At 37.9% G+C, this 14,468-nt stretch overlaps 1 protein-coding gene across 1 annotated transcript in view; it reads left to right on the top strand.

The window, feature by feature from the left end:
* Positions 1 to 14,468, top strand: part of LOC107676202 (uncharacterized) — a 71,377-nt gene that overhangs the window by 50,554 nt on the left and 6,355 nt on the right. Inside the window, exons 7-17 of the mRNA XM_016470709.1 lie at positions 2,140 to 2,220; positions 3,571 to 3,707; positions 6,365 to 6,521; positions 7,686 to 7,824; positions 9,869 to 9,927; positions 10,392 to 10,538; positions 11,846 to 11,938; positions 12,024 to 12,103; positions 12,356 to 12,386; positions 13,952 to 14,053; positions 14,349 to 14,402. Coding sequence (XP_016326195.1) covers positions 2,140 to 2,220; positions 3,571 to 3,707; positions 6,365 to 6,521; positions 7,686 to 7,824; positions 9,869 to 9,927; positions 10,392 to 10,538; positions 11,846 to 11,938; positions 12,024 to 12,103; positions 12,356 to 12,386; positions 13,952 to 14,053; positions 14,349 to 14,402 — 1,080 coding nt within the window. The remainder of the gene's footprint in view (positions 1 to 2,139; positions 2,221 to 3,570; positions 3,708 to 6,364; positions 6,522 to 7,685; positions 7,825 to 9,868; positions 9,928 to 10,391; positions 10,539 to 11,845; positions 11,939 to 12,023; positions 12,104 to 12,355; positions 12,387 to 13,951; positions 14,054 to 14,348; positions 14,403 to 14,468) is intronic.

The raw sequence follows: 14,468 nt of genomic DNA, 5'->3' as shown, positions 1-14,468 counted from the left end.
GCTGTGCTGTTACTGAAAACTCTGCTTTATGCTGGACAGTGTTTATTTATCCTCAGCTGTTCAAATTGCGGTAATCGAATACGGTTATAATGATAATTAAAATATGAAACGGTAATACTAACCATGGGGAATTTTATCATGATTTATCGGCAAACCGGTCATCGTTACATCCCTAGTACTTAAATGTATAATTACACTGTAACAAGGACACCTTAAAATAAAGTGTAACCGTGTACATTTTTTATGAATTGCATGGAAACCAATGGGGGTCCTTCCTTAATTTCTTCCTTAAGTTTTCCTTAATTTGATGAAGTTCATTGATGTCTGAGAGCGTGCAGCTGAGGGTGCGTCTCTGCACTCGCTCAACAGGTTCCCCTGCTTCCCAAAACCATTACTGCTGCTTCATGATGAATGACAGGATCCACTAATACATTCTCTCACACACACACACACACACACACAAGTTGGGGTAACCTCCAAAACCAAAGGTGATACCTTTTTAAAAGCTCATTATCCTCAGATGTTTCTAAAATGTTTGTGTTCAGAGACAGATTGCCAGCAACAGCTATTTTAGGATAGTTTGTGGCTTGGTCTTAGTGACTCAGGACTCCTCTTCACTGCTCCTAACCTTTCACAGATTTAGGAGCTAGTTTTAGAGCCAAAACGCTTTGTGAAATACTCTTAGAGCAAACATTTAGGAGTCCTAAATTTAGGACTGACACACCCATTATTTTTAAGATTTTCTTTTAAATCTGCGAGTTATGAGCTACTTTTAGCCTGAAGATGTTTTGTGAATACGGGCCCAGACCTGCAGAGTGTATAGGTGCGAGTCAGCAGTTAGTCAGGCCCCAGAGAGACTGCAGGGGTGTTTTTGTGCCGGTAAGGTGTGACAGGAACAGAGCTTTGTGTCCACGCAGCAGGAGTCGCCCATAATAAGAGCACACGCATTCACCAAACACACGCCCTGATACCTCTGGATTCTTCACGCTTTGTGCTCAGATCCACACACAGCTCTGGTCTTTCCTGTGTTTCCTGGAGTGAGCAGCACATCTGCTGTAGGAAAGGTGTGTGTGTGTGTGTGTGTGTGTGTGTGTGTGTGTGCGTGTTTTTAATAGCATGCTGTCACACAGGATGTGGGATGAGCTGCTGTTGTGTGTGTGCATGTGAGCGATAGATGCATCTTTCATGGCTGCCCGACATTAACTGAGGCGAAGAACAAGATGTGAAAAATGTCGTTTAGATTTCTTTAAACTAATTGATCTAATTTTCCACATTTTTGCACGGTTGAACTTATTTATTTGGTCTGACTGAACATATGCTTGAATATTACAAAAAATTTCATTGCGCAATCAAAAGACCATTTAAGATGGTTTTCTCCCTGATGATTCTCATTCAGTAGTCATTTTTATATAATGCAATGGGTTTTGTTTTCAATAAAAGCCTGAATTAAAAGCAGTACTATTTACAACTGTATTATTTTACTGTATGTTCTTAAATCACAGTATGAGAATGAGAGATTGGGAAAAACGGGGAAAAGAATGACTTATAATAATAGGCTTTATTTTATTCATGCACAGTACATTTGTTCTCTTTGTTTTGGAAGTAAAATATGACCTAAACAGATTAGAATCATCCATATACCATAAAAATTTCAAATGCACCATCTGAACCATCACTTCCATTGTATCTGCATTACTGGAGACACGTATTTGGTTTGTTTTCTCAAATAAAAAGTATTAGTGTTAGTGTTAATCTGCAGTGTTTGATAAAGCAGTGTTGTTCTGCTAGAGGCTTTAGTGCATTCACTGCTTGATTAACAATGTAAAGACGGTTTCCTGCTTTTGATTGCAGGAGTGTGTTTATGTGTGTGTCAGTGAAGACAGTGGATGTGGATATTATTACTTTAGTAATGAGTAATATATTAGATTTTTTGACTAAATAGCCCAACACTGCTGAAGAACAACATTTTCTTTCCTGTTAGGCATTGTGTGACTGTGTAAGTGGTAAAACACTGGTTGATTTTGTCATTTGAAGGAAGTTTGTTACCAGGCATGTGGCATTTTTAAACACGGGTTTTTGTCTTTTTTTAGTTTGCCTGAAACCGATGTGCCTTCCTGTCTTGCTCTCTCTGTCTCTCAGTCGCAGAAGCTGTTGAACATCGCTAAAGAGTTGCTCCAGACAGAAGAAGCATATGTGAAAAGACTCAACCTGCTGGACCAGGTAACACGCACACCAGCACAGATCACTAGTCCTCCGTTTTCCCTTTCGTCCGCATGCTGCATTTGAGTATTCAGAGTTTCTCCTTATTTACATTGAAATGAGGTGTTTTGTGTTCACACAGCTTCCTGTTTCTGACACTTCCTCTTAGTTTATTTCCTCTACAATCAATGATTTTTGATTCCAAACTGATCAAACTGATTCCTTGGGGCAGAATAAACCCACAACAAGCTTTCAGACCACACTGTCATGTGTCGCCATAAAACATTGAGAAACGCTTGCTGCTTTTGTGCTTTTCTTGTTCTCATCTTTTTAATTTTACTCCATTTGACCTGCAAATGAAAGTGGTGATTGATGCAGCAAGGCCAGCGTCCTTCTCATCTAAAAAAAGGCCTGATGAGAAGGAATTACTGTGATTATTTACTTTTATTTGATTTATTCATCTTATTTAATCAACTGATTTCATTATAAATTAAAATGCGATTTAATTATTTCGATTATTATATAAAATATAGAAGAAATCAACTGTAAACAAACCTTCTTCCAGTTAAATGACAAGTAAAAGAGCCGGTTGTTATTGAAAATATCAGGATGTGGATGTGAAACGCAGGGGTCTTGTATCACGTTATACCACTTATTACACGGCTACTCGCTACATGTCAATAATTGGACACAAAATATTGATTTGAGTGGAAATTTATTAGCTCCTTAAATGCAAAGCTTTCGTGAAGAAAAACATTCCTAACAAACGGCTTTGAGCCCAGACGAATGAACAAGTTCAAACTATATGCATTTAAGGGAAAATGTACAGTCATGCCACTTAATCATTATTATTATTAATCACATTGGACATGAAATATTGATTTCAGAAGAAAGCATTTCAAAATCTTACCTATTTATTATGTATTAATCCATTTCAGTGTATAAAACAATTGTTCTAGCAGGCCAACACGTCAACAACATTACCACAGACCTGCTATTAATACTGAAGTCGTCTGGTTTCATTTTACAGTAAATACAGTCGAAAACTGAGGTGCGTTTGTTTGTATGAAACGAGAGCGCAAAAAGTGCTCCTAAAAGGAACAAACGATTCTCCGGTGGCGTCCCAGATGGGTTTGAGTTTCTTTCTTCTGCAGAGTTTCAGAAAATGTTTCAGCTCCATAGATCCATATAGTGCAAGTGAATGGTGACCAAAACCAGGAAGCTCCAAAAAAACTGTTTTCTGAAGCGTTTGAATTAGACCAAACTGTTACTAAACTTTAAACAAGTTACGTAATTTGATTGTCTCTATCCTGAGCTATAGATTAACAGTAACCCCTGTATCATTGTGTGTGTGTGTGTGTGTGTGTCCAGGTGTTTTGTGCTCGTCTGACGGAGGCTGGCATCCCTGCTGAGGTCATCACAGGAATCTTCTCCAACATCTCCAGCATCTACCTCTTCCACCACCAGTTCCTGCTGCCTGAACTACAGACACGCATCACACAGGAGTGGTGAGAACACACACTCTCTCTCTCTCTCTCACACACACACACACACACACTCACGCACTCACTCACTCTCACACACACACACACACACAGACACACACACACACAAGTTCAAGTTCACGTTTATTTATAAAGTACATTTAAAAACAACAAGAGTGGAACCAAAGTGCTGTACAATTTATAAACATAAAACAATATAAAAAGCAAAAACAAATAAATAAAAACTCATAGGATACAAATAAAAGCATGCAAGATAAACCATAAACAAATATGTAACCCCAGTATTCTCAGGCTATAGGCTAAAGACAATAAACAAGTCTTCAATCTAGATTTAAAATTATCCAACGTGGGAGAGGATCTCACGGCAACTGGAAGTGTATGAAGGTAAAATAATGCCTAAAAGATTGGCAGCAAGAACGATCCTGAACTAAATGAAGATTAATATTTTGGCGTGTGATGTGTTTATTGAACCAATCAGATAAGAGTAAATGGAGAGTCAGCGAGAGCCTCATTTGATTGGCTACAAGAAAGTGGTGGCCCCGCCCTCCCCCTCACGCTCGCAAAACTCAGTTAGAGAGAATCATGCCAAAATTGTAAGCGCAGAGAAGAGAAAGACGAGAAGCTGCAGTTTCACAATACATGAATTACACTTACGAGTAACAGTAAAATGCTGCAAATAATTTTTTCTTATGCTTGAAACACGATTTACACCTTTGCAAAGCTTCTCTTGCGCATGCAAATTTAATTTATGCTTACAGTCTTATGTACACTTCCACAACTCTTACCCTGTGTATGCAAATCTTTTAGGCATTATTGTACCTTTATAGAAGTGCATTCCATTGTGTAGGTGCCGCAACTGCAAAAGCTCAGTCACCCTTAATATTTAAACGGGACACTCACACACGCACACATACACACACGCACACACACACACACACACACCAAAGCAAAGTGTGTTGGGTTTGAGATGATAAATCAGTATGTGGTAGTTGATGCACTGTTAGACTGTCTGGCTGTGAATTGTTAGTGGAACGTGCTTATAGTAGATGTAAATGATGGTTCCTCTGTCTGGACACCTTTGTGAATGTCACATGTCCACTAAAACCACCAAACAACAGTTTCAAACACACTGCAAATAAAGTTAGTTCTGAGAGAAGCATGTGAGCGGTGATGCTACTTTGATATTTTGTTTTTTTGATGCAGTCAGTCACATAGAGGCATTTATAAGCATGAGTTAAGTGTGCTTTCTGAGGCCTGTGTGTGTGTGTGTGTGTGTGTATGTGTGTGTGTGTGTGTGTGTGTGAGAGAGAGAGTTTGTGTGTGTGAATGTTTGAGTGTGTGTGAGAGAGTGTTTGAGTGAGTGTGTGTGTGTGTGTGTGAGAGAGAGAGTTTGTGTGTGTGAATGTTTGAGTGTGTGTGAGAGAGTGTTTGAGTGAGTGTGTGTGTGTGTGTGTGAGAGAGAGAGTTTGTGTGTGTGAATGTTTGAGTGTGTGTGAGAGAGTGTTTGAGTGAGTGTGTGTGTGTGTGTGTGAGAGAGAGAGTTTGTGTGTGTGAATGTTTGAGTGTGTGTGAGAGAGTGTTTGAGTGAGTGTGTGTGTGTGTGTGTGAGAGAGAGAGTTTGTGTGTGTGAATGTTTGAGTGTGTGTGAGAGAGTGTTTGAGTGAGTGTGTGTGTGTGTGTGTGAGAGAGAGAGTTTGTGTGTGTGAATGTTTGAGTGTGTGTGAGAGAGTGTTTGAGTGAGTGTGTGTGTGTGTGTGTGAGAGAGAGAGAGTTTGAGAGTGTGTGTGTGTGTGTGTGTGTGTGTGTGTGGAGTCAGCCACTGTGAGGTTTTTCACATGGACACACTATTACACTGAAGAAAGACATTTGGTAACAACATATGCTTAGAAACAAATAGAAGTAATATTTTATGAAAACGAGTATTATTTAGCCAAAAAAATAAATGTAAAATAGTCATTAAAGGACAACTTCACAGATTTTTAACACAGGTGTTTCTTAATGAATTAACTGATTAAAGAAGTTTCTTCTGATCACCAAGGCTGCATTTATTTAATCAAAATACAGTAAAAACGGTAATATAGTGAAATATTATTACAATTTAAAATTACTATTTTCCTGAAATGAATGACTGTCATGAGCTGATTCTTTTATTAATAGTTCAGAAATACGGGTTACCAGTTTGACTCAGTCTCAAACACTGCCTTTGTGAAAACTTGAGCAAAACGAGATTTAATTTAATGTGTAAATAAAACAGACATTAAAACTAAAATATTCCCCAATGAACGAGGATTTTACTGTCATTAAGAGTGATAGGAGAGACATGACACCAGCACAGTTTCCTGGGACAAACACTCTATTATAGAGTTCAGCGTTTTATACTCCAGTGTTTGACAGCAGAATCATGTGACCAATCAGAATGCAGTGTTGCAGAGAGTGATTGATGAATATAGACAGATTTCAGATGGCTAATGAGTGTGTGTGTGTGTGTGTGTGTGCCTAATAGACTGAAACTTCACTGATGGCTTTAAGCAGCTGAAACCACATTCTCCAGTTCCTCAGCCTCTTGACTCCTACATGAACTGGGCAGTTTTGCCCAGGGGCATACAGGCATTTGTGTGTGTGTGTGTGTGTGTGTGTGTGTGTGTGTGTGTGTGTGACAGGAGCTGTAATCCGCGCATAGGGGACATCCTGCAGAAGCTGGCCCCATTCCTGAAGATGTACGGCGAGTATGTGAAGAACTTCGATCGTGCCATGGAGCTGGTGAGCACATGGACGCAGCGCTCCGCTCAGTTCAAGAGCGTGGTCCAGAACATCCAGGTCAGAGCCGCCTGACATGATATGATGTGTGTGATGTGCAGTGTTGGGGGAACGCATTACAAGTAACGCGAGTTACGTAATCAGATTACTTTTAAGTAACTAGTAAAGTAACGCATTACTTTTTTAATTTAGAAGGAAATATCAGAGTTACTTTTTCAAATAAGTAACAGCAGCTACTTTGTTTCCATGTATTGAGTGACAGCTCTGGTGTTACCATGGTGACAGAAATCAGGAGTAAGTGCAGAGCGTTGTGTGTGAACATGATCTTACTGTAGCTCTAGACTAAATATCAACATGTGTTTACTCATCTCACTGCACACAAACACATTCAGTGTTCCTCAAAATCAATAAATACTGTCAAATGCAAACTCAGAATATTATACAAACCTGCAATAATTAAATATGTTAAATAAGATAAATATAATTTATGTATTTAATCCCATTTTATTAACCAATGTCTTTGCTACTGACCTTCGATGATCCAATTCAACCATAATATAAACAAAAATAACACATTTGTGTTTCATTTGTGTTATTGCTGAATAGTGCTGAACTTTCTTCTGCTGCGTCATATTCTTCATGCAGTTTGTTTGAGCGGCGCCCTCTACTGTACAGACGTGAATTTACATTTCCTTCAGCCTGAGGCGGATTCATTTCACTTCTGTTGTGAAAGGGCTTTTACGTTTGTAAAAGAAGAACTGTTTATAATAAAAACAAACAAGCAAGCCCTGCCCAGATTTGCAAAGTAACTTTCCATAAAAAGTAACTAAGTACCGTAATTAGTAACTTTTTTTAGGGAGTAACGCAATATTGTAATGCATCACTTTTAAAAGTAACTTTCCCCAACACTGGCGATGTCTGATAAACTGCAGACTGTTCTCTGAACATGTGTGTGTCTGTGTCTGTGTGTCTGTGTGTCTGTGTCTGTGTCTGTGTGTCTGTGTCTGTGTGTCTGTGTGTCTGTGTCTGTGTCTCTGTGTGTCTGTGTGTCTGTGTCTGTGTCTCTGTGTGTCTGTGTGTCTGTGTCTGTGTCTCTGTGTGTCTGTGTGTCTGTGTCTGTGTCTCTGTGTGTCTGTGTGTCTGTGTCTGTGTCTCTGTGTGTCTGTGTGTCTGTGTCTGTGTCTGTGTCTGTGTCTGTGTCTGTGTGTCTGTGTGTGTGTGCAGAAGCAGGAGGTGTGTGGGAACCTGACGCTGCAGCATCACATGCTGGAGCCGGTGCAGCGGATCCCGCGCTATGAGCTCTTACTGAAGGACTATCTGAAGAAGCTGCCCGCCGGAGCTGCAGACCGCAGAGACGCCCAGAGTGAGCTCACACTGTTCAAACACAGACTACTTACATTTACATTTCAGCTACTTATACATTAATATACGCCATTACAATGTGGAAAGTCTAAAATCCTGATGGTTATAATAAGAGCTAATACTAATAATAGAAATATAGGTACATTTTTATTGATCTGTTTGTTGAATATATTTAGATTTATTATTATAAATTGTTATATAAATAATATCACAAATTAGATTTCTCCTGGACAGCAAAGTAGTATAATTCTATTATTGATTTATTAGGGGATTTAAATAAATGAACACATAATTTGAATATTATTTAAAACATAATGGAATGTTTCAATACATAAATAAAAGGACGATAAAACTGTAAATATTAATAGGTGTGTGATGTGATAATTTATTAATGTAAAATTAAAAGGAACATGAAATGCCATGTAAAATATGCCTTAAAATGAAAAACCTTATAAAATGCACAAATCTAAATAAATTGTGACAAAATTAATATTATTTAATATAATAAAAACTGTTAATAATTAAATACATAATCAAATGTTCCAATCAATAAACACAAACATAATGAACAGTGAGTACAAATAAGTTATTTGGAGAAATGTATGTATTTATTTATTTATGTAAAATGAAAAACACCACCTGAAATACGAGATGATATACTGTACGCCCTGAAATAAAGAACAACATGAAATATACTCTATCATTCCATAGTTTGGGGTCTGTATGATTTTTTAGTGAAAGAAGTCTCTTTTGCTCACCAAGACTGCTCTCTATGTGAATATCTGTTAAAGTGTAATTTATTTCTGTGATCAAAGGTGTATTTTCAGCATCATTACAGCAGTCTTCAGTGTCACATGATCTTCAGAAATCATTTTAATATGCTGATTTTCTGCTCAATAAACATTTCTGATTATCATCAATGCTGAAAACAGTTAGGGATTATATTTTTGTGGAAACCGTGACACATTTTATTTTTCAGGATTCACAGATGAATAGAAAGTTCAAAAGAACAGCATTTATTTGAAACAGAAATCTTGTGTGACATTATAAATGTTTTCACTGGCACTTTTGATCAGGTTAATGTGTCACTGATGAATAAAAGTGTTACTGACCCCAAACTTTAGATCGGTAGTGTACGGAAGTGCAAACTCTTGACGGTCAGGATGGCGGCTCTAAAGCAGTGTTTGAGGCTCATTATCTGAAGTGAAGGTGCAGTAATGATGTGTTCACTGGGCTCGTCCGCTGGTGTTCATGCGTGTCATCTTTATGAAATGCCATTGTGACGCAGCACCACTGTTCACAAATGCTAATTGAGCTCGTTATAATAATGATGCTGCTGGCTGAGTCTGGACACGTGCAGCGCCAACGGCAGACACATGCTGCTCTATTTCTGAGTTCGATGTATTTCTATAACTGAGTGTTATTTAAAGGCGTTTTTCACGTGGCATTTCACATCGTTTTTTAGTTAATATAAAAAATTAATATGTTCCACTTACACAAAACCAGTCATAAGGGTCAATTTTCTGAAATTGAGATGTATGCATTTTATAAACCTATTGATTGCAACATCCTTAATAATTACATTATATATTTTAGGGTGACCATATGTGCCATTTTCCCAGGACGCGTCCTGGCCAGGATTTCTATATTGCCTAAAATATCTAGGTTTTGGCTTTGTTTGCGTGTGCAGACCGATCGGTGTATGACATCAAAGTACCTCGAGAGCATTTTGAAAGCATAAGGAACCGTCTGTATGGTATTTTGATGTCATACACCGATCGGTCTGCACACGCAAACAGAGCCAAAACCTAGATATTTTAGGCAATATAGAAATCCTGGCCAGGACGCGTCCTGGGAAAATGGCACGTATGGTCACCCTAATATATTTATTGAATTTAGCCTTTTATTCCTACCATATCTACTGTATTTGTGTGTGGTTTTATGCACCACAGGGAGTTTTGAGAGAAGCGTGTGTTGTTTAGTGACAGTGTGTTTAACTGCTTGTTTATTGTGTGTGTGTGTGTGTGTGTGTGTGTGTGTTTCAGATGCTCTGGAGCTGATCTCCACCGCAGCAAACCACTCCAATGCTGCCATCAGAAAAATGGTTAGAGCCATATTCATCTGTTCCTCCTCTCTTCCGTCTGTGTCTCAGACAGGATATGCTGTTTCCATTTCCTGTCTGTGCGAGCGAAAAGGCTGTCCTGGGTGAAAGCGCTCTATATCACTCTCACTTCTCTATCTGCCTCTTTCTAATGCTGTCATGCATTAGGTCAAGGTCATAGTCCTTCTTTTCATAGAATGAGTCTGTGAATGCAAATCTGTGTGTGTGTGTGTGTGTGTGTGTGTGTGTGTGTGTGTGTGTGCGCGCGCAGGAGAAGATGCACAAGCTGTTGGAGGTGTATGAGAAGTTGGGCGGAGAGGAGGACATCGTTAATCCAGCTAATGAGTTCATTAAAGAAGGCCACTTCAAGAAGATGTCGGCTAAGAACGGCAGCGCTGTCTGTGAGTGCAAATATGTGTGTGTGTGTGTGTGTGTGTGTGTGTGTGTGTGTGTGTGTGCGCGCGCAGGAGAAGATGCACAAGCTGTTGGAGGTGTATGAGAAGTTGGGCGGAGAGGAGGACATCGTTAATCCAGCTAATGAGTTCATTAAAGAAGGCCACTTCAAGAAGATGTCGGCTAAGAACGGCAGCGCACAGGACCGATACCTCTATCTGGTGTGTCTGTGTGCTCCATTAAGCAGTTTATCTGGATTTCAAAAGTGTTCTTGCAGCAAGGGTTATCATGGGTTGTGACTTGAAAATGAAATTCTCATCATTCACTCATTTACTGTTGTTTCGAACACAAAAGGAGATGTTTAGCAGAATGTTCATGCTGCTCTTTTCCTCATGTGACGGAATCAACAACAAAAAAAAGGGTCCTAAGGGGCACAGAATGTGTTTTTGCAAGCAAATGGGCTGTAGAATGAAAAAACTTATTTTAACTTGAGCACCACATTTTTAAATGTTTCATGCGCGAGACGCTGCAAAAGATGCGAGAGCAGCGGTCAAACACCTTACTGATTCCAAATTACATGACAAAAGTTGTAGTTAGTAACGTAATCCATTACTTTACACATTTTAGGTAATATAATCAGACTACTTTTTGATTACTTTTGACCTAACTCTTTTTTCACATTGATTTAAATAGGATAACCTTCCTAATCTACCATATCAATATAAAAATGCAAAGAAACAGAAAATATTTTCCATTTGTTGTAATTAACAACATGAAGTGCGTTAAACATTACATAACATCAAGCTTTCCCAAACTGGAGTTCATAAGGCAACTGAGTGTGTGTGAGTTTAATGAAAAGCAAATAATCATAAAAATAAATTAAAAATCATAAAAATAAAAATAAATCATGTTAAAATAACAAATCATAATAAAACACTTACTGAAAAAAATAAAATATTTTATGCGTTTACCTGCATGTCTTGTGACCATTAACCAGCGTCAGAGAACCGTGAACATGCAAATGTAATGCTTCATTATTAAAATATTTATTTTAAAATCTTAATTTTAAATCTCTAAATTTTAAGTAAATATGTTATATACTGTATATTACCCCAAAAAAGTTTGGGAATCACTGCATTACATGTAAAAAATAAATAACAAATTTTTAAAAATGTAAAAGAAGAATTAGCAGGAATCAGTATATTATACATTTTTCTTTTATGCCAAAAATCATTAGGATATTAAGTAAAGATCATGTTCCATGAAGATATTTTGTAAATTTCTTACCGTAAATATATCACAACTTAATTTTTGCTGATTATGAATTTTTGTCATTAATGCTGATCACTGTATGCTTTATTTGAATAGAAAAGAGCACTTTCAACCTTCTGCTAAACGTCTTACTGGAAGAAATGAAACCTGAAAGCTTGTTCCTGTTATTTGCTCATTTATTAGAGCTTGAGGGCAAATGAGCGTACAGACGGAGTATGCTGGTGCTGATGATATGTGTGTGTTTGTGTTTCTCCAGTTCAATAACATGGTGCTGTATTGTGTGCCCAAGCTGAGGCTGATGGGACAGAAGTTTAGCGTTCGAGAGCGAATTGACATCGCAGGGATGGAGGTATGACTTCAGCCGCACGTTCAGCTGCGTGTTTGCGTTTGTGTCTTCATCTCATCGTGTGCTGATGTCCTCTCGTTGGTTGAAGGTTCAGGAAAATGCCAAGCAGAACGTCCCTCACACTTTCACCATCAGCGGCAAACAGCGCTCGCTCGAGCTGCAGGCCAGGTGAACGCACAGCGAAAGTCCTGATGTTTCTCATCAATACATTCACTCTGTCTTTGCTACTAAAGTTTCATTTAGAGCCACTTCAAACATCATGACATTCACTCTCACAAAGATCTTTAGGGCACTTGATATTGAAGGAGTATGCAGTGTTCACAATGTAGCTTAAATGTACATAGAGAAATCCTGCTGTATGAGCTCTTACCCACCGGGCCTGTGTGGAGTCTGATGTGTGTTCATGTCTGTGATTGACAGGACAGCTGAGGAGAAGGACGACTGGATAAAAGTGAGTCGATCTCTTTGCAGAGAAATGGCTGCTGGAAGACAGACACGCTTTAGCATACTGACTTACTACAGAAATAATATACTGAATATAATGTTTAGACACATAATTGCATGTTATTTATAATAAAATCAAATGTATTTGAGTTTAAATGACTATAAAATGCAATTAACTGAACAATAGAGAGATTTTTTAACCCACCTAAGTAGGACTAGGTACATATTTATGTTATTTCTTAATTGCTTCTATTGTCTTTGAAATATGGTTAAAGTACTGCTGAATGTACTGACAAGCATTTAAGGTCAAGTAAAATATACTATAATTCACTGTAATGTCATGTATTTAAATTTTTTGTAATCACATATTTGTTATGATGAAGTTGCAACTTAATATCAAATAGCACACTAGTTCAACTTATAATGCTATAATTAAGTACTTTACATGTGCTTTAGTATGTTAGTCAACACATCAGAATAAGTGCACTTCTTTAAAACACAACAAAAGATTATTAAGACATAATGATTTTAAATGTACTTTCAAGTAAAACTTAATTTGACATTATTATTTAAAAGGGTATTTAAGTGTATTTAGAAACAGTCATGAAAGTGGCTGTCTTTAAGTCACTTAAATGACCTATTATTTTGTTAATTTTATATTATCTGCAAGCATCAGTACTTTGTCTTAAAAATGGGTTTAAAAAAAATAAACTGAATTTATATATATATATATATATATAACATTTATTTTTTTTTTAAATATTTATTTACAAATATTTTTTTTAAATAAGTTTAGGTACACTACAAGTGCACATTCAATGCAGTTAAACACTTTTTTGACAAGGGTTTCTGGTGTCATTTTAGCACAACTCTAACTGTATTTCAATTGTTATTTTTATGCAATTCGTATTTCAAGTCAACATGAAAATATAATTGACTGCATCTAATGACATAAAAAAAAAAATTGTTTCTTGACTCATGTTCGTATTCATATTGTGATCAGTTCAGCTATTCATTTTATTCTAAAGAAGAAAACTGCTTAATTTCCCTCTGAAACGACTCTAAAGCCCTCTCATTAGACACTTTTCACCATTCAGTCAACTCCCCATTAAGCCTGGGGAATACCGTACTGCACTCTCAGATGCGTCACACTACAGAAGTACAGTGGGCTGTATGTGGATGTTTCATGTTGACGTGATAGCTCAGCCAAAAAATGAAAGTCCTGTCATGATTTGCTCACCCTCATCATTTTTCACTTTGCTCTGCGGAACACAAAAGGAGAAATGCACTCTAATTGCATATAATATCATGAAGAGGGACGTGAAAGCAACATAAAAGTATCTTAAGAGTAGTTCATGTGACTCATGCAATATACTGGAGATATTTGGAAGCTTTGTTTGTTTAGGTCAGTCTTCACTAAAAGTGTGTTCGTCAGAGCAGTGGAAACAAATGCTTCTTTAGAGTCAGTACACGGTGATTCGGTTCACATCAATCTGACTGGTGCTCCGTGATCTAATGGTTTTTCAGTTGTGAGCAAATCTTCATCATCAGATCATCCTCATCTGTTTGTAGGTGATCCTGGCCACGATTGAGAAGCACAAGCAGAACAGCGAGACGTTCAAAGCTTTTAATGTCTCCTGCAGCCGTGATGAGGAGCACACGCCTGACACGCCGGTAACTCGTCCTTCACACGCTCAACGCTGCTTCTGCTCCAAACTAGCCTAGTCCTGGCTCCTGCTCGTCGCACTGGAATTATGGAATTATTTAATTGGAATTATTAACATTTGGGAATTCTCTTTGGTTTTGGAGTGAAATATGACATGGGCATGTTCATTGAGTGATCTAGTGGTCACACTTTAAAAGCAGGATCCTGTGTTTCATCATCACACAAACACACTCACACAATAACATTCTGGTGGCTTTGCTGTGTGTTTAATGGCCAGTATTTGATTTTGTGTTTTGATGGCAGAGCCTGTTGAGCAGCGCGAGCACATGTGAGACAGACGGAGCTCAGCATGAGAGGGTGAGACACACACACACACACTCTCTCACACACACACACACACACACACACACACACACACACACA

This window comes from Sinocyclocheilus anshuiensis, unplaced genomic scaffold (assembly GCF_001515605.1).
Source record: "Sinocyclocheilus anshuiensis isolate Anshui unplaced genomic scaffold, SAMN03320099.WGS_v1.1 scaffold2430, whole genome shotgun sequence".
NCBI classification, from domain to species: domain Eukaryota; kingdom Metazoa; phylum Chordata; class Actinopteri; order Cypriniformes; family Cyprinidae; genus Sinocyclocheilus; species Sinocyclocheilus anshuiensis.
Note: the sequence above shows the minus strand (reverse complement) of the source record. Positions and strands in the feature narration are given on the sequence as shown.